The sequence below is a fragment of the Lissotriton helveticus genome, chromosome 2_2 (genome assembly GCF_964261635.1).
Source record: "Lissotriton helveticus chromosome 2_2, aLisHel1.1, whole genome shotgun sequence".
In the NCBI taxonomy this organism is placed as follows: Eukaryota; Metazoa; Chordata; class Amphibia; order Caudata; family Salamandridae; genus Lissotriton; species Lissotriton helveticus.
This window is the reverse complement of record NC_136060.1, coordinates 472,103,788-472,123,268: the sequence shown is the minus strand read 5'-3', so window position 1 is coordinate 472,123,268 and position 19,481 is coordinate 472,103,788. Positions and strand designations below refer to the sequence as shown.

The 19,481-nt window shown below is 44.6% G+C and overlaps 1 protein-coding gene across 3 annotated transcripts in view; it reads left to right on the top strand.

Moving 5' to 3' along the window:
- The window catches only part of DNAAF9 (dynein axonemal assembly factor 9), a 548,844-nt gene that overhangs the window by 411,067 nt on the left and 118,296 nt on the right, over positions 1 to 19,481 (top strand). For all 3 annotated transcript variants that reach the window (XM_078678718.1, XM_078678720.1, XM_078678719.1), the window contains exons 29-31: positions 3,129 to 3,166; positions 10,102 to 10,237; positions 14,862 to 14,948. In XM_078678718.1, the coding sequence (XP_078534844.1) occupies positions 3,129 to 3,166; positions 10,102 to 10,237; positions 14,862 to 14,948 (261 nt within the window). The remainder of the gene's footprint in view (positions 1 to 3,128; positions 3,167 to 10,101; positions 10,238 to 14,861; positions 14,949 to 19,481) is intronic.

Sequence of the window (19,481 nt, the reverse complement as noted above, 5' to 3'; positions counted from 1 at the left end):
AATGACAAACTCACAGCACCATATACTCTTAATGGCAGGAATGGACCTGTGTACTGTAGTGTCAGTCAGTCAGTCAAACAAAACTTTATTGATTTGTTAAAACCTTAAAAGTACACTTCCCACATTCCGTGATAAGAGAAAGAACAGCAACAAAACATGACAACATTCAGCAAGAGAGAGAGCAGCAGCATAACATGATAATTTTAAAACCACAATTACACCTCGAGATACATGTAGTTTAACTTCTCTTGTTCCATTTAAAATGGAGTATTATAACATTTATTTATTAAAATCGCGAAAAAGAAATAAAAAAAAATATATATATATATATATATATATATATATATATATATATTTTTTCCTATACATGACTTCTTCAGAATGCGATTTTACTACTGTTATACCTTGGTGTCTCTACCCTTATTCAAAGATAAGGGCTGCACTATACATGTTCTTCTGCGCATTTGAGGAACAACTTAACTTTATTCATATATTTCCCCAACGCACAGGCTATATCTAAATTCTCCATTTTCACCAACAGAGTAGCAGCTTGCATTCTGTGCGTAATCTTATATTTTTAAAAAATCGGACATAAAAACTCCTTTCGAAAGTCTAAAAATCTCGTACAATCTAATAAAATGTGTAAAATATCGCAGGTGGTTCCTAAAGTGCAGGTGCATTTCCCATTACATCCTATCATTAGGTTTCGAACCCCGTTATTCGCATAACCTGGGTTTTTGCCAATTCGCATTTTCAAGACTTCTCGCCTCAGATTGTGGCTGGGTAGCCGATCCACGTAAGGGAAGTGTTGGCTACTCTCCCACGCCAATTTCATGTGTGCTACCGAGGTCTTCTGAGCAAGGTAGTCCCGATCATAACTACGGGACATATTGACCCCTTGAATCTTTAATTCTTTTTTCCCAATTATTATGGGATCTTGCGGCAAGCATACCTTCAAATCTAACACCCCATAAGCCTTGCTTACCGAGGCTCTCACCTCTTTTGCCCATCGAAGCTCACTAATGGTGATTTCCTCCTTAGCCCATTGGGAGATTTTAGCGATTTCCCCTACTCCCAACCGCTGCCAGAAGCGTACAAGGCTCATACAAGCTGTTATAGCCCAGGAAGTTATTCCCAGCTCCAGTCGTGCTGCCTGCATCATAGAGGATTTTGGCAGTGCGAATAAGCTTTTTAATATATTTCCCTCCTCTCTATCCCAGGAGGTCTTACCACTGAGATAAATAACCTCGGCTCCATACAAAAATTGTGGGGGAACCATTGCTTGATAGGCTTTTAAGACCGGCCTATCTGACCTTTCACCATAGGTATTATTAAAAGGTACTGTAGAGGTACAGGGCTCCCGCACCTGTATCCTCACCACTGGAATAGGGCACCCAGCTAGAGGTATGCCAGGGCAGTAGTTTGTGGGCATGGCACACAGGGATGTGTGCCATGTCGACTCTTCACTTTGTTCTGCACCAAGACATGCAGCCTGCAAAGGCAGTGTGTGAGTGTCAGGGTACAGGGCCTCTAAGGGTGGCACCATAAGTGCTGCTGCCCTTAGAGGCCTATGGTACCATTTATCAGGGGCTGACATGGGGCTAGAGATGCCAATTGGGTTTAGGCTTCAATGCAGTTTTAGGGAGGAACCTATTTATTTTTGACATTTCTAAAGCGCAACAAATACCCGTAGGCGTCTAGACCCTGGGTACCTGATTAGCAGGAGCCCAGCCATACTCACTCAAAGAACATCAGCAATTCAGCAAAAAGTGGGGGCATACCATGCAAGAAAGAGGGCACTTTCTCACAACTGACTAAAAAGTAGCCCCCAGATGCCTTGAGTTCACACGTTACGATTCACTTCTACCTTGATAGCCTGGGACTATGGGAGGGGCACTTTTCCCATTACTCCTCCAGGAATCTCGGCTCTGGGCCATTCCAGAGTCCCACTAACTTGGGGGAGACTGCTTTGCTTTCTGTCCTCAAGATGAGGTATCTGTGTTTATAAGTATCCATCAGAAGAACAAGTTACTTATTTTCGTTAACTCTATTTCTGGTGGATACTCTTCTATCTAACTGCTCATTCCCCATCGACCCACTCAACTCTCTTTTCTGTAGAATGGACTCTTTTCTCAGTTTACAAATCTGCGTCCGAAGGTATGGGCAGATTTCAGAAAGATACTGAACTCAACCTGCATGGTTGGTTGGTGTGTGGGGCTCCGGCGTCATTTCAAGGTGGGACTTGCAGAGCCGGACAATGCCACTTACTGACAACCAATGGAGTTACTGGAAAACAATCTCCTGATCCAGTCTAGTGCATGAGGATATTGACAAGGTGAGGAAACTGCAGCTAGATATAGCATTTACCAGACAGAGAGTTAAGAAGGTAAGTGTTGTGTACATCAAGAACATTGGGATTATTTTGAATTTAAAATGTTTTTACATACAGAACCAAATCTGTGTAACACAATAGTATAAGCTCCGCACAGGCTTGCTGTAGAGTTCCTCAGCGGCACTAGGGCGGCTGTGTGCAGGGTCCTGTTGAGGTCGGGTGCCCTGTTGAGTTCAATAGAGACAAAGATACTGTGCATTATGGCCCAGGCCTATTAAAACCTACACAAAGGTTCTGCGTGCCCTCAAACGCGAGCTCCATTACGAAATATCACAAGGAATCTCTGATGACTTTCGCCTAATGCTCCAGTGATCTCTCAAATGGCAGATGCACACCAGTTGTTAACTTTGAGTCCAAGATACCTAATAATGACGTTCTGGTGCCAGCGAGGAACCATGAATCCAGCCCAGTCTGCACCCTCAAATTAGAACTATTCAAACCGTCCTTTGACAGAACCAGTGTCCTTTTGTTAACTACAGAAAAAGGGCAAGTAAGAGGTCTCGCTTCCAACAATTTGGATTCTGATGTACAGTGTATGCTCATGCTGTGAAGTACCTGTAAGGCAATTTTTGGCCACTTATAAAACACCTACATGAATAATGTGCAGCAGTATTGAAAATGGTAAGTATTTAGTAAGCAGTACATTGGTCTGTTTCAATAGACATGTTTAAAGTTAAACATATTGATTAGTTTAAGGAATGCAACCTGTTAACCATTGTATTTTATTTCCTATTAGGTTTCTTTTTCCAAAATTTCTGGACCAGTGTTCACAAGGTGGGTCAATATTGTGCATTGTTTTCTGTGTATTGGTTGGAAAAACAGTGAAGAAATATGTTCCCTCTTTGTATTAAAAGTGAATTAAAAATACCACTCATAACCAATGTCATGTGGGGATATAATCTCCCCCTGCATCGTTTGTTCCACTGAGTTTTTTCGTACTTTGAATTTAAGCTTGATATTTGATTGGGATTGTATTAAATACTAATTCGCATGATCACCGATCACTGCTAATGCTGCTTGTGTCAACTAAAGTTTTATATAACATATTTGCTCTTCTAAAACCCTCTTTTGGTGGATACAGTCTCACTATTTTGAGTAATATCGGAAATCTCTAGCCTGAAGGCGAAGTATTTTGTGAACGTCAATCCTAAGTTACGTGGTATTAAGTATAGGGATTTCGGCGCCACTTGGCAGGTTTGCACAAATTGTAAGTTCTAAAAATTATGTCAAAGGTGTGGAGAACCACTCAACTCCAGAAAACAAAAGCAAAAGCTTTATAAACATGAATTTCACTCCCAAGCACACGTTACGTTTAGTCAAGGTTTCCCTGTTTAACGTACAAACACAATGATTTCAAACAAAATATAAACAATTCCTTTTAGTTCTTTCTTTTCGGGCTTTATTTTGTTGATTTCAGTCACAGCCAACAAGTGTTTTGTCGCAATTGGGGCGAATCCCGCGACTTCATCAAGGCTATACTCTTCCAAGTGTAGGGATTTCAAATGTTAATATTGGTGCTTCTGAATGGGTTGCATTTGGACGGTGGTGAGACTCCTCGGAACCCCTTTGTGGTCAGAAGTATCAACACATTTGCTGATCTGGGTGCAGGAAAGACCTCACAAGTCAAGGCCCGGCTCCTGCACTTCCCCTTATGAGCCTGAGTCCTTGCTGCGCTCCCCTGAATTTCTTGGAGGCAAGACCAATTCAAAGAGCTTTAGGAGGCCATGCACCTCATATTACAGCAGCATGCCCCCTCTGAATCGCCATTGGGGCTCATGGGCAAAGGAGGTACCCAAACTGCATTTCCACAGGCGTGTTCGCCCTTTGTGCCAATCAGGCCCTCTGGATCTATTCCTGGATCCGGACTTACTCCGGTCACAAACCAAAACCTTTGCAGGCGTTCGCCCCCATGGCACTAAGCCCATAGTCTTTCCCGACTTCGATATGGAGCTGAACTAGCGTTGCTTGACATCGCCACTGACTGTCCAGGTCAGAGACTGTCCCTCCTTTCTTTTACAGGCCTTGTGGGGAGTTTGACTGAGGTGGATCTGAGGATCCTTGTGGCTACCCTTATCTCCAGGAAGGCCCTTTGGCCCAATTGGATGATAACTGGAATGAGCAGCTAGCTCATTCCAGTGGCCTGGACACCTCACTAAAAACTGACCTGGTCTCCCCTCTTAGTTTGGCAATGGAGGAGATAACCTCATTTGCTATGATAGTGAGGATGGCGGCCGAGGTCCTCGCACTTTAGCCTCTGTGGAAGTTAAGACAAATGTCTTGATGGAGATGTTTCAGACAGAACCTCTCCTGCCCTCAATGAAGCCCTTGAAGAGCTGAGCCAAGTCCTGCAAAGGCACCCCCCATGCACAGGACAATTGCATGTCACCACTGTCCTGCTCTTAGGTCCCAGTTTTCTTCGCCCAACACTCTGTACATAGCAGACTCACTGGGCAGGGCCATTGCTTCATTGGTGGCAGATTGAATATGCGGGCTCTGCAGTGGGGTCTGAAGTCCCAGTGGGCACAGCATTAGGGGAATCTCTCCAGCCTGGTCCACATTTCAAAGGGGATTACGAAATATCTGCAGTGGTGGCCAAAGGACTGCATTTTGGTGACCGATTTATCGTTTCTAGGCTGGGGCAGCCATCTGGGAGAGGTGGAGATCAGAGGCCTCTGGTCGAGACTTGTCTCCATGTCAATCTGCTGGGCAATTCGCTTGACATTGAAAGCTTTTCTGCCCTCCATCAAAGGAAATCTGGTCCAGGTGTTCACAGACAACACCACTGCCATGTGATATCACAGACAACACGACTGCCATGTGATACTGCGCCTCTGGACATGGCTATAATGTCAGGACATTTGTCTGGTTGTGCAGCACCTGTCGGGATCTTTCAATGCTGGGCAGATGAACTCAGCTGTCGATGCTTCCCAGACTACAGATGACGACTTCGTGCAGAGGTGGCTCAAGGTTTATTCAGGACTGGGGAGAACGTTGACCAGATGTATTTGCCACTGCAGAGAATGCTCAATGTCTGCATTTCTGCGCTTTTGAGTTTACAAACTGACTCTCGCTCGGATACCCATTCCAACTAGTCTGGATTTCTGGACTCTTATATACCATCCCATCATTACTTCTTCTCCCCAGAGTTCTGAAAAAGATCGGAACCAACTTGTTCCAAGTAATTATGTTGGCTCCGGATTGGGCAAAGAAAATGTGGTGTGCAGAACATCAGGGTAAGAGCATCTGTCCTCCAATCAGGCTGCCCTTCCGGGACGATCTCTGAGCGCAGCAACCTTCATGCTTGGAGATTGAGCGGCGACAGTTGAGTCTTCGATCTTCCTCCTGAAGTCTGTGAGGTCATTTTGGCAGCCAGTTGTCTGTCAACAAAAAAACTGTATACACCAGCTGTTGATGCTAGCTCATGGCTTGGTGCTCTGCGAAACACATTGAAGTGTTGTTTGTTCTGACTTAGTCCGGCAAGGCCTTGCACTGGGCACATTTTGCCTTTCGGCCATCTTGGCTTTTTAACGGTCTTCGAATCATTCTCCATGTATAAGTCACCGGTGTGATAACCTTTTCTGAAAGGTCTTTAGCACATTTCCTCCCAAACCTTTTGTTTTGCCCCAATGGGACCTTAATTTAGGTTTAACTTATTTGATGTATTACCCCTTTGAACCCTATATATAGCTTCCTTCTACTACTTCGAACGATCAAGACAGTATCCTTGGTGGTCCATCATATCGGCCAGGGGGATCAGCGAGATACAGGCTCTTCCTATTCACCCTGCCTACACCAGCTTCTTCCCAGACAAACTGGTTCTTCAAAGCTTTGCCTATTTACTTCTGAAGATCGTGACACCTTTCCATGTCAGACAAAATATCATGCTGCTGATTTTCTTTGCTGCGCTTCACCCCTCTAAGGAGGAAGATATATATATATATATATATCTATATATATATATATATATATATAGATATATATATATATAATCCACCGCTCCAAAGGACACCGCAGATGCCGCACCCTTACGGAGAAAGAACGGACAACAGTCTCAGGTAGCAGATTGATATCTTTTTTTCTTTATTTGTTTTGCATAAAGTGCAGCAGTAGTGCCCTAGACCGGACGCGTTTCGGCGACCCTGTCGCCTTGTTCACCGGAAATAACGAGTGTTTGCCATTACACACAACACAAGTTTAAAAAATGGCAATTCACCAATTGAAGCACTGAATTCTATACCATGTGACCATATTGTATGTTTGATGAACATAGTAGACAGACTGATTTTAAAACGTGGTGTTTTCGACCTCTCAGCATATTACTGCAGGCCACACATTCTTACTGTTCAAATACAGTTTAGTATATGCTCACATTATTTCTCTCATAGATATACCAACCGATTCCGACTTTTGTATACTGTGACGATATTACAACAATATACATTTTATCCGTACAAATACTCCATAAGTACAGTCATGGAAATCGTGGCTTCTCTGAGCTATATACACTAAATAACAGTCCATCTACATATTTTAAAAAAGATTATATATACACATTGTCACTGGTTAAAACATCCGAAAAGTGCTAAAGTGTCAAAAAGTGCAAAGTGTAAAGTGCAAATCTAAAATACAATAGAATCCCCAGCCGGGGAGTCTAATACGGGACAGAACTAGCAGCAATACGGGACAGCATAACCATCAAAGCTTATATATTCATCATTTCATGATTCAACGTACTAAAGTGGCTAATGCTTATCCGCAACCTGACATCACGTTTGATCCTTAAGATCAAAATGCATAATAATAATTTTGACGAAATACATATCTACATCTATATATATACACAATAAAACCAATATCTCAATACACAGTACAATATATCAAGGTTGCTGATGAGTGCCTGGTAGGATCCGATAGAAGCATAACCCTAAAAAAGGAGTCACGATAACATCAGATCTCCCCATGCTCTACCAACAGCAAAAAATCCCAATTTTCTGATGTTATCAAAGTGTACCTGTATAAAATTCATTTCATGTATATACATAAGTATTTCAAAAAATGCAAAGCTTTCAAAACAGATCATATCATGGATTACACAAATAGTCTCACAGGTAATGGTACAGATCTTCGCAAATATTAAGGCCATTCGGGCTCTTAGTGTCTAACTCCAATATATATTTGGACTCCAACCTTCTAAGGGACTTGTCCCTATCACCACCCCTTCTGTTTATCGGCACACTGTCAATTACAAAATAAGACAAGACATTTAAATTGCCCCCATGTGCTGACTTCACATGTCTTGCCACTGGATATGACTGGTCAGAATTGACAGTCGCTCTGAGGTGTTGGAGAATCCGAGCCTGAACTGGTAACTTCGTACTACCAACATACCGGAGTCCGCATGTACAGGATAAAACATAGACTGCGAACTCTGTCTTGCAATTAAAGTTGCCTTTGATTCTTATTTCCTGATCATCAAAGGCACCTCGGTATGTTTTGGTGTTAACACCAAACTTGCAGGCTCTGCAGCTGCTGCATTTGAAGAAACCATACTTGGAGGACACCCAGTACTCTTTGTTCATAACCTCTGGGCTATTGTGAACTAAATCACATCTCATTGAATAAGCTTTGCGATATGTGATGTCAGGTTTAACGGGTAGAGTACTTCTTAATACACCATCAGTTAGAGCTATGGGCCATTGGGAATTCAGAATTCTTCTGATTGCTTGTGACTGTTTGCTGTAAGTGGTGATGAATCTACAGGAGGCTACTGGTGGGAGACTGTCCGTTGACACAGGTGTGTCCAATATCCTGACAGTCTGTTCACTTGCAACCGGAATCTTTGGTTGTAGCAAACTTATTCTGTCTATTGTGTTAACTTTGGATATTGCTACCTCCAGATTATGTTTTTTGTAGCCCCTGGCTAACAGTCTATTTCTAGCAATTTCTCGTGACTCTATCCAAGCCTGCTCAGTACTACATGCGCGTTTGATTCTTAAGAATTCGCCATAGGGCAGACTATCTATTGTATGGCGCGGATGAAAACTTGTCGCATGTAGAAGCGTGTTGCCAGCAGTTGGCTTTTGATATAGATTGGTGGTAATGGCCCCTTCCTGTATATATAGATAGATAGATAGATAGATAGATAGATAGATAGATAGATAGATAGATAGATATATAGATATATATATATATATATATCTCAAAGAACACCGGGTGGGTAATCAGCTCTTTGTAGTATTCACTAAAACGAAGAAGGAGAAAATAGTGTAGAAATGGACCATCTCCAGATGGATTGTAATCTGCATCAAGATCTAGTATGCATTAGTGAAGAAACAACCCCATGGGGGCCTGTGGACTCAGTCCACCAGAACCAGAGATCCATCCATTGCATCAGCTTGTGTAGTTCCTGTTCTGGACATGGGTCAGGCTGCTATGTGAGCGCTTCCATGGACATGTTAACCAAACACTACTGCCTTGACAGTTAGGTCTGTAGTTACAGGCACTTTACCCTTTCGGCCATCTAGGGCTTTTTGGTCTGAGCCAGTTAGCAGGCTCACTTCTCGAGAGGTATTGCTTTTGTATCTATTCTAAGGTAAGCAATCAGCAGCTAGAATTCTCTTACAGAAGATCAAGTTACTTACCTTAGGTGGCTCCTTACCTGGAAGAGACATTATAATGCAGTAGATTTCCTAATGACCCTTCCATCCTCTCTGTTCTGCAAACGTGACTTTTCATACTAAAAAGCTCCTTTTAGAGCCTTAGAATTTGCACACTGGCCAAAAACCTTCTAAAGTGGCTCCGTGTTTCGAGCACTGAAATAGTCAAGAGATACAGTCATGCCTATATAGGCACTGCGCACATTCCAGTGTAAGGTGATGAATCTATGGCTAGATAGTCTCTGCCAGATAAGGCTTTACTGAAACTACTTAACTTGTTTTTTCATTCCTGTTTCAGTTTGTAGAAAAGAGCAATTGTGGATGTTTATACATTCTAACTTCCTTTATCTTATCCCATCTTAAAGCTAACTAAAATGGGCCATCTTTTCCCCAAAGACTAATTCTATAGTTAGACTGGTGCAGAGTTAATACCCTCACTCCATGAATGATGGTTATGATCATCTAGCTGATGAATTTGAACTGATCAATTTTGACCCTTTTCATTGTCTTAATTGTGGAAGCTTTGCGAGATAGCTGAGAGTCTGTCAGAGACCTGAAATATTAGAGGCAAGCTCTTTTGGTGAAGTTTAGTTACATCATTCTTCATAAACTTCTTGTGCACTATGATGTGCCCTTTCTTCCCTAATGTCATTAGTCCTTTGCTCATCCAAAGCTGAGAGTTCTAAACTGATTAAAATGTCATGTTAACTTATTGTAGTCTTGTATACATATTTCCAAAGGTGCTTTCTTTTCCTTTAGCAACGTTTATACTCTTATGGGGGTATTGCAGATTTAACATTTCAAAAACCATACAATTGCTTTTATCATTATGTGAAGAGAGAAGATGATTGGATATGAGAGGGGGGGTCAGGATTTATAGTGTAAAAGTAATCAATAACAAGAGCTAATGTTGCAGTAAATAAATTTATTTTTTCTTTTTGCCAGATTCTTTACCACATTCTATTGTACCCTGTTCACAGTTGAAGTCGTTGTCCTTAACATCATTTTTAAAAACTATTTTATCATTTGTGTATTCCATTTGTTTTTTTATAGGACTTGTAAGCAACGTTGCATTTACTACTCTGACTTCAGATCAAACAAACCCACTACTGGTTCAGCTCCAGAGCCTTATTCGTGCTACAAACCCTGGTGCTGCATTTATCCTTGCAGAAAAAGGAGTTGTTATAAGGTAACTGACGCTAAACAAGTTATTTTTTTACAAAGTAGTATCAGTGTGCTTTTGGAGTCTGAATGCATACCTTTACAAATACCATTTACATACACTTACTAGAATGATCGTAAACTACTTTTCAGACTGCCAGTGACCTACTATATTGTTGACTAGTGCTGTTAATGTTTCTGTATCTTACCAGTAGCTAGCTAATATTCCTGTCATTGCTATGATATAACACAAGGAAAAACTTAATGTCACCTGGCTCTTGATATTCCAACAAATCTGGATCCAGGCACCACTTTGTCACTGAACCTATATTGCATATTTTTTTAGGTGACTTGTAAGACTCAAATATAAACTAGGCCTATTTCAGTTAGGGTTTGAAACCAGCAAATTGTATTGGTAACGCTCAATAGTTGTTGGAAAAGCTGTTTTAAAATGAGGGAAAAACATCTGACCCATGATCCAGCGTACTGTTGATCTCATATTCTGTGCCACATGGATAAAAGGATCTGCCATCACCTGTGCTGTGGCATATTTGTAGACTATATAAATCAACAAGTTAAGAGATTGGGTCAACAAGCAGGTCATTGGGGGTGACCCAGTGCCAGAAGTAGGATGTGCCCCATACTATGCCTGCACCCTCTATGACTTTTTAAGAAAGAGAAATCCAAGATGCTCTCCTTGGCTCCGGTTCTGTCTACCTGGAGCCTGAATTGTAGCATTATTTCCATATCCCCGTCCTGCCAGCTCACAGGTGTTACCTGTGGTTCCTGGTTGGCCAGGAGCATTTCCAGTTCCCTGTGCTTCCCTTTGGCCTTTTCAGCACCCCCGGGTGTTCATGAAAGTAATGGTGGTGGTTGAAGCACATCTATGTAGGCCAGGGTCCCATTCTTCTCCTACATCAATGACTGGCTGCCGAAGCACTCCAGGCAGTTGTCACCCATCTTGAGACTATGGCGGACCTTCTGCACTTGCTGGGATTTACTTTCAACATGCCAAAGTCACACCACACTCCTCCTCAGACCCTCTGTTTCATTGGAGCCATTGTTCACTCAGTGTAGTTCTGCTACTGTCCTCTGGAGCAGAGACTCCTGGACAATTGGGCAATGATCCAATGTTTCGACCTCAATCCTGAAAGGCTGCTGGGTGTAATGGTATCCTGCATCTTGCTGGTGAAGCATGCCCAATGGCACACGCGGGCTCTGCAGTGTATCAGATGTCCCAGTAGGCACAGCACTAGGGGAATCTCTCCGACCTGGTTTAGATGTTAAAGGTGACTGCAAAAGATCTGCAGTAGTGGCGGACAAATTGCGATTGGGTCAGTGGCAGACCACTATCCCTTTCCCAACTGGAGCTGGCAGTGCTGACCCATGCATCTCTTTTTGGTTGTTGCGGCCATCTAGAAGAGCTGGAGATCCGAAAACTCTTGTCTCCAGTGGAATCTCAGCTCCACATCAGTCTTCTGGAACAGAGTGCTGTCCACTTGGCAGTGAAAGCATTCCACCCATCCATCAAGGGAAGGCTGGTTCAGGTGTTCACAGACAAATCTAGCACCATGTGGTATTGCACCAAACAGGGCGCAGTGGGGTTGTGGACCCTGTGCCAGGTTGTCCTGTTCCTCTAGACTAGGCTGAAACTTCAGGCCATCTCCTGGTTGTACAGCACCTGGCAGGATCTCTGAACACCAGGGCAAACAAACTCAGCTGTCGGTACCTTGAGGACCACAAATAGAGCCTACATCCGGAGGTGGCAAGAGGTCTCTTCCAAGAATGGGGAAAACCTTGGCTAGATTTCGTTGCCACCTCCTAGAACGCACAATGTCAGCAGTTATGCTTGTTGGAGTTTCCAAAGCGACTCTTGCTAGGAAAGGTGTATTGCTGAGAATGAAACTCTGGACTCCTGTACACCTTTCTAATACCACAACTTCCCGTAGTTCTCAAGACCAACTGGGCCAAGTCATCTTGGTGGCTCTGGACAGGGCACAGAGTTTGCTATTCAGAAAACCTTATTATTAGCATCCGTCCCCCAATCAGACTGCCCCTTCAGGAGGATATCTTGTGACAACAGCAGGGCAGGGTTCTGCACCCAAACCTGCACTACACCTTTATGCATGAAGATTGAGTTGAATTCCTTTGATCCTCCTTCCGAGATCTGTGATGTGATTTTGGCAGCCAGGCATCCCTCAACAAAGAATGTAATAGGCCTGTAGTTGGGACAAATTTGTGACTTGGTGCTCCTCCTGGGATGAGGCGGCCATATGGGAGAGGTGGAGATCAGAGGACTCTGTTCTCGGGTGGAGTCCCCGCTCTACATCAACCTTCTGGTGCTCCGGGCGATTCATTTTGCACTGAAGGCATTCATTCCTTCTGTCAAATGAAGAGTAGTGCAGGTGTTCACAAACAACACCGCCGCCATGTGGTACTGCAACAAACAGGGCAGGGTGAGTTAGTGAACCCTATATCAAGAGGCTCTTCACCTTTGCACATGGGTGGAACATCAGGGCATATCTCTGGTGCTTCAACACCTGGCTGGTTCCCTGAACACCAGGACGGACAAACTCTGCCGCCGGTGCATGATGGATCACGAATGGCATCTTCACTAAGAGGTAGCGCAAGGTCTCTTTCAGCAGTGGGGAGAGCCTTGGTTAGATCTATTTGTCACCGAAAAGAACGTGCAATGTCATTAGTTCTGCGTGTTGGAGTTTCCAAGGCGGCTCTCGCTTGGCGGCGCTTTTCGTCTCGAGTGGAGTTGCTACCTCCTGTATGCCTTTCCGCCTGTACCACATCTGCCCAGAGTGCTGAAGAAGATCAAGCGCGACCAAGCCCAAGTCATTCTTGTGGCTACGGACTGGGCATGAAGAGTCTGGTACCCTGAGCTCTTGAGGATGGCCATCGATCCTCCGATCAGACTGCCTCTTCGGGAGGATCTTCTGTCGCAGCAGCAGAGGACGAATCTCCACCCAAACCTGGCGAGTCTCCACCTCCTCGCATGGAGATTGGACGGGGACAGTTGACCGCTTTCGACCTTCCTCCCAAAGTCTGTAATGTCATGTTGGCAGCCAGGCATTCCTCCACTGAAACAGTATACGCCTGTAGATGGAACAAATTTGTGGCATGGTGCACAGCAAAGGCTGTGGATCTCATTTCCGCCCCTCTTTCAGAGGTTCTTCTCTTCATTCTTCCTTTATCCCAGCAGGGCTCTGCTCTGGGAACTCTTCAAGGCTATCTTTCGGCCATTTCGGCCTTTCTTCGCCTTCCTGAACAGCCTTCTCTTTTCAAGTCCCCTATTGTTAACAGATTTCTGAAGGGCATTCTCATCTCTTTCCTCCTTCTCCTTTCATAATGCCCCAGTGGGATTTAAATCTTGTCCTCAATTATCTTATGCATGCTCCCTTATAGCCTCTTCATAATTGTTCTCTTCGCCTCCTTACTTTGAAGCCTGCTTTCTTGCTTGCCATCACCTCTGCTTGCTGGGTGAGTGAGCTTCAATCCTTATCTTCCAGAACTCCCTTTCTTGCTGTCCATCCGGACAAAGGAGTCCTCTGTACTAGGCCCTCTTTTCTGCCCAAAGTGGTTACCTCTTTCCACATAGGTCAGACCATTACATTGCCCACATTCTTCCCGCCTCCGCACCCTTCCAAAGAGGAGAGACTCCACCGTCTGGACCTAAAACGTGCTCTGTCTTTCTACCTCGACCACACTAAAGTCTTCCGGCTAGACCATCAACACTTCGTGGGTTATGTGGGTGCCAAGAAAGGTCAAGCAGTGCAAAAACGTACCATCTCTCGATGGGTCGTCCTATGCATTAAGTTCTGTTATTCTTTGGCTAAAAAGGAACCTCCAGTAGGACTGCACGCTCACTCTACCCGGGCGATGGCAGCTACTTCTGCTTTGGGACGTGGAGTTCTGTGGGTATCCCTGCACACGTTTACTAAGCATTACTGCCTGGACAGCCGTTTCCTGGGAGAAGGCTTTTTCAGCTGTTCTGTTCTCCAGGACTTCCTAAGGGAGTGGAAGGGAGTGGTATCTATTTTAGGGTAAGGAATCTATAACTAATAGTCTCTTTCACATGATCAAGTTACTTACCTTCTTTAACGATGTTTCTGTAGGAGACATATATTAGTTATAGATTCCTTACCGCCCCACCCATCCTCCCCATTCAGCGAAATGTCTTCTAGGGACAGGGACTCCCTTGCAGGGCCCTAGTTTTGCGCACCAGTGGTTAATGTCTTGCGTGGCTTGTGCTTCTGGTGTGGAAAGTCATGTCAGAACTGACATCAGTGCGCAGGGCTGCGTCTAAGTAGACACCGGGATGTCATCCCGGCGACCACGATGCCGACGACAGACGCGGAGTCGACCGACTCGACCAACCGACCCCACAGGGGTACTGCTAAGAAAAAGTTTCTCCGGATCCAGTCTGACGCCTGGCGGTGATTGTAAGGTAAGGATTCTATAACAAATATATGTCTCTTACAGATGCACTGTTACCGAAAGTAAGTAACTTGTTCTTCACTTAGAAACCGTGTTTTTATACTGTACTTTTATCATTTAATTATATTTCAGTGTTGTACTTGAACCTATGTTTGCCAATTTAGATATGTCAGATACTTAATAAGGTGTTTTCTACTATCTTCTAGGAATGACGACATTGATCTCATTTTGTCTGAAAACAGTTTTTCAAGCCCTCAGACAATGAAAGCTCGCTACTTAATGTGTCCTGGTTGGTAAGTGTGTTTATGGGGCTATTTCTAATAATTTTATTAGTTAATTTATTTCACAGTTTTCAGTAACTTGAAAATCGTTTCTGTTAAGTTGACTAGCATCATATGAATATTTCTTTAATATGAATGTTGCCAATCATATCATATAAGCACAGTTTGTTTTTGTTAATATCAATTTTTTTTACCTTCACATTATGGGAATAAGAGACTTCTCACTGCAGAATCCTCACCTTAGAATATTCCCCGGGTGTCAGACAGTATCCAGAAAACTTTTGCTGCACCCCTTGCACTCTGGGAGGTGGCGCCTGCAACTTCTTGTCAGCGACATCTGCTCCAAATGTGACTTATGGGAGCCTGTATAAGTGCCACCCATGCATGTGGACATCAGTTGCTTTCTTGACTCTTCGCACCTGAACACATGGAGCAAGTATCAAATTGTATGTTTCCATGGTGCAGATTCCTAGATAGGAATCTTTTTAGGGAAGGAATCTGTAGGAGGCTGGCTTAGTATATGGTGCACACTTATTTAAGTGAAGCACCTTGCACATATCCAGACAACCCCTAAGGTGATTTTAGTGGTCTACGACAACCATAGAAAGCTCTCTACATGGTAGATGTGGAGAGCAGCCTTCAGGCTTAGTCCAGATGGAGTGTTAAGCAGCATGTTTTATCAGAACTTCTCTTATAGTGTAGGTTAAATGAAAAAGAACCACAAAGTGTAGTTATTAAAATAGTTATATTCATTATACATACTGGTATATCTCCTATCAGGAGATATCAACACAATACACACAATATTTCAAATGTAAACCGGTAAGTAAGCACAAATACACAGTGGTCTCCAGGGGGACACCAAACCATATACTAAAGAAGTGAATGTGAACTGCGGCCGAAGTCAGGACTTGGACTAGAAGACTCAGAAGAGCTGGGAGCACAAGGAACCACCCTAGGTAAGTACCCAGGAACCCCATGGAGGCTGTAAAGTAGAAACACAGCTGCATACTCAATGGGAGTCAATGGGAAAGTCGCGGTTGTAGTTTATCAAGGACATTTCTCAGTGGAACCTAAAGAAACCCAGTGGAAGATAGAAGGTTTGAGAATCACCTCACCCGTGGATACTCCTGGAACCAGGATACCTTCACCAGGAAAGCCGGATGCATAGGTGTGAAGTGTCGTTGGAAACCATCATAGACCACAAATGAAGTGAAGATGCTGCTGGATAAGAAGGTGAAGTGAAAGATTCCAGTGGAATGCAAGGGTGGATTCTTGAAGAGGAGTACCTGCAAGTAGAGGGGACAGAGTCTATGCCACTCGGAAGTGACCTGAGGCACGCAAGACTAGTATCTACCAATGACGGAAAACGCAGGATGATGACGGTGACCTTGTCGCTGCAGCTGTGCGGACCAGGAAATGCTGTGAAAGACCAGGAGCTTTCCTTTGTTGGTAGTCATGAACCAGTGGGTCTGTTTTGCGGGAGCATCAACAAGCCTTTGCAGCAGCAACAGAGATGGTAAACAAAGAAGGTGCAGCGTTGGGACTAGTAAGGTCCAAGGAACTCATCAAGCGTAGGAGAGTCAGAGCAGGCCCCGAGCAAGCAGGGGAGCCCACTGAAGCCAAAAAAGGCCCTTAAGAAGACCCACATGCCAAAGGCACAGGAGTTGCAAGAGGACCTCAAGCAGCTCATCAAAGATGCAGGACCTCTGTGCAGAGGATGTGGTGAGGATGAAGATCTTGGCAGGAAGAGAGACTGGAGGCTAGAACTTCTTGTAGCCAAAGCTCTCTGGAGGACGGAGGAAACAAGCCTTGGCAACGGCAAGTCGACACTGTTCACAGAGGTTCTGTTTCAGCGGTTCTGACGAGGGATACTGGCTTCAAACTTGCAGAGAGGACAGATCAGGCCATGAGGGAGTTGTAGAACCACCACCTGTGTTGCTGAGCCTTTTGGAGTCTATGTAAATGTAAATGTGTTTGTATTTATAGAGTGCACTTTTACCCAGAGGTCTCGTAGCGCTGTATTCATACCGCTGTGGAACCCATCCTGGCTTTCCTGTGAATTGTCCACTCCTGGGCACCCCCAAGGTGTAGCCAGGCATCCAAGCGCTGCTGGGGCCGTTTTGGAGATTAAGCAAGCTATTGCCCAGAGTCACAGAGTGGGACCCATGATTAGACTAGGCACCGAGGCGAGAATTATCAGGTCCGGGGAAATTGAGTCCAAGAGCCGTCGAGGCGGGAATTGAACCCTGGTCCCGGGCCAGAACCTCTACGTCAGGGTCTGCCGCTCTAACCATTGATCCACGCTTCTATGGAGTGTCAGGAGCAGCAGACCGGTCAGCTAGTTGGGTGCCTGCCAATGCAAGGGAGTGACTCCTTCACTCCATGGGAGATTACTTCAGGTATCTTTGATGCCCACAGGCCTGGAGAAGAACCTGGATGAAGCACAGGCACAGACGACGCAGAAGACTGGCAGGACGACGAGACCAGGAGCAGCAGGAGACAGTTGAAGTGGTTTCAGACTTGAATCTTGTCATATGATGAATCTGAAGAGCCCCCACAGGTAAGTCCGTAAGTACCCTAGGGAAAGGGTTGTGTCGATTCACGGATGGCTCACAGAGGAGGGGCTGGACAGAGGGAAGGATACTCATGTCCTTTGTCCAGTTTCGCGCCAGAGCAGGAGCCAATGGCTCCCTGAACTTGCTCAATCTGGAGTGTGCAAGGATGGCAACAAATGTGCCCTCCAAGCAGTCTGGTGGCGCTGGCAAGCGCCCTCGCCCCTGCCCAATACCCTAAGTCCTGTCTGGGAGGTGGTCACAGCTCTCTGTGACAGAAAACCTATTGTTCTACCTTTCCCTGTCCGAGCTCAGCTCAGCTGCAGGAGGGCAAAATCGTGTCTGGGGTCGGCAGCAGCACTAGCTTGCTGACAGACCCTGAAAGGCTGGTACAGGGAATACAGGGGGGTACCCTAGGGGTGCACCCTAGGACTTGGGATCCTACATCCAACACTGGAATCAGTGTTGGGGTAGGATTCCAACATGTTTGATATGAAACACCGGTTTTGGTGCAGCCAATATATAGTTAGACATCTTGTATTTGACTTGATGTCACTTTATGTATTAAATGGCTGACCCCACTTACAAAGCCTGGATTGTTGACTCTTGGGTTTGCAGAGGGGCCCTGCTCATGCAGGGGCACCCTCAGAGTTGTAACCAAGCACCTTTCCCTCAGGACATATAGAGCCTGCCATAGCAGTGACTTATGGGTTTTAAGTGCAGTGCTAGCACCAACTTTCACAAGCTGCAATGGCAGACCTGTAGTCACAGTTTGAGTAATCTCTCATGGGTGGCATATTATATGATGCAGCACTTGGGAGGCCCCTGGTGTACATATGCCCTGGGTACCTTAGTACCATATACTAGGGACTTACCTGTGTACACCAGCAGCCAGTTGGGAAGGTACCAGAGTACTCACCACTGTCAAATTTAGAGAGGAAGTACAGTGACTGGGGTCCTGATTAGCAGGATCCCAGTCGGACTCGTCCGAAAACAGAATGATACCAGCAAAAAGTGGGGGGGGGGGGGGTAACCATGAAAGCAGATCCTACTTTCCTACAGAATCTATTTCAAGGAACTAGAAGGAAGGAAGGGTTGCTGAGGGATCTGTAGTTAAAGTCTCTACAAGAAAAAGCATTACTTATGGTAAGTAACAAGATCCTCTGATAGAGACTTCTAACTGCAGATTCCATCTCGTTCAAATGGATACCTCTCAGGAACTGGGTCTGTGAACCACTCAAATCAAAAAATCCTGCCGAACTGAACATACAACGTGCCTGTCTCAGTGGACCTGTCTGTGAGGACAGTAGTGCTTCATTAATGAATGGAGTGATGCCCTCGCATATGCATGTCAGCTATACAGGACAGGCACTCTGGGTGCCAATGCAGTAATAGTAGCAGCAGCCTTGGCTCTGGTCAAATGAGCCAACAAGCCTTCCGGAGGCAGTTTTTTCCGTATTGCATAACTGATCTTGATGCAGAGTACAATCCAGCAAAAGATGGGTTATTTTGCACCGTTTTTCCTTTCCTTGCTCCTGTAAACCCAATAAACAGCTGATCGTCCATTTGCTATTGTCTGGTACGACCGATGTATAAACTGAGAGCCCTCTTTGGATCCAGACAGTGAAGTCTCTCCTCTACATTAGAGGGGTGAAGAGATGGAAAGACGGAAAAGTGATGGTTTATCCAACGTTAAAGGAAATCACTATCTTTAGCAGTTTAATAGTGTCTGTACCAGAAAGGGCATTACCGAAGGTAAGTAAGTTGTTCATCTGGGTTTTAATGTGAGAATGATAAAAATAATTCCTGAAACAGATGGATCATTTTGTAAAAGCATCTCCAAGCACAAATAGTTTTTTTCGAAATTGTTGCACAATCCCTAGTACATTTGGATCCGTTCCGCTTTTCAGTGACACCAAATGTTAAAGCCTCACTATATATCGGACACGGATCCATATCCATTCAGGGCTCTGTCTGAAGTCCTCCCATT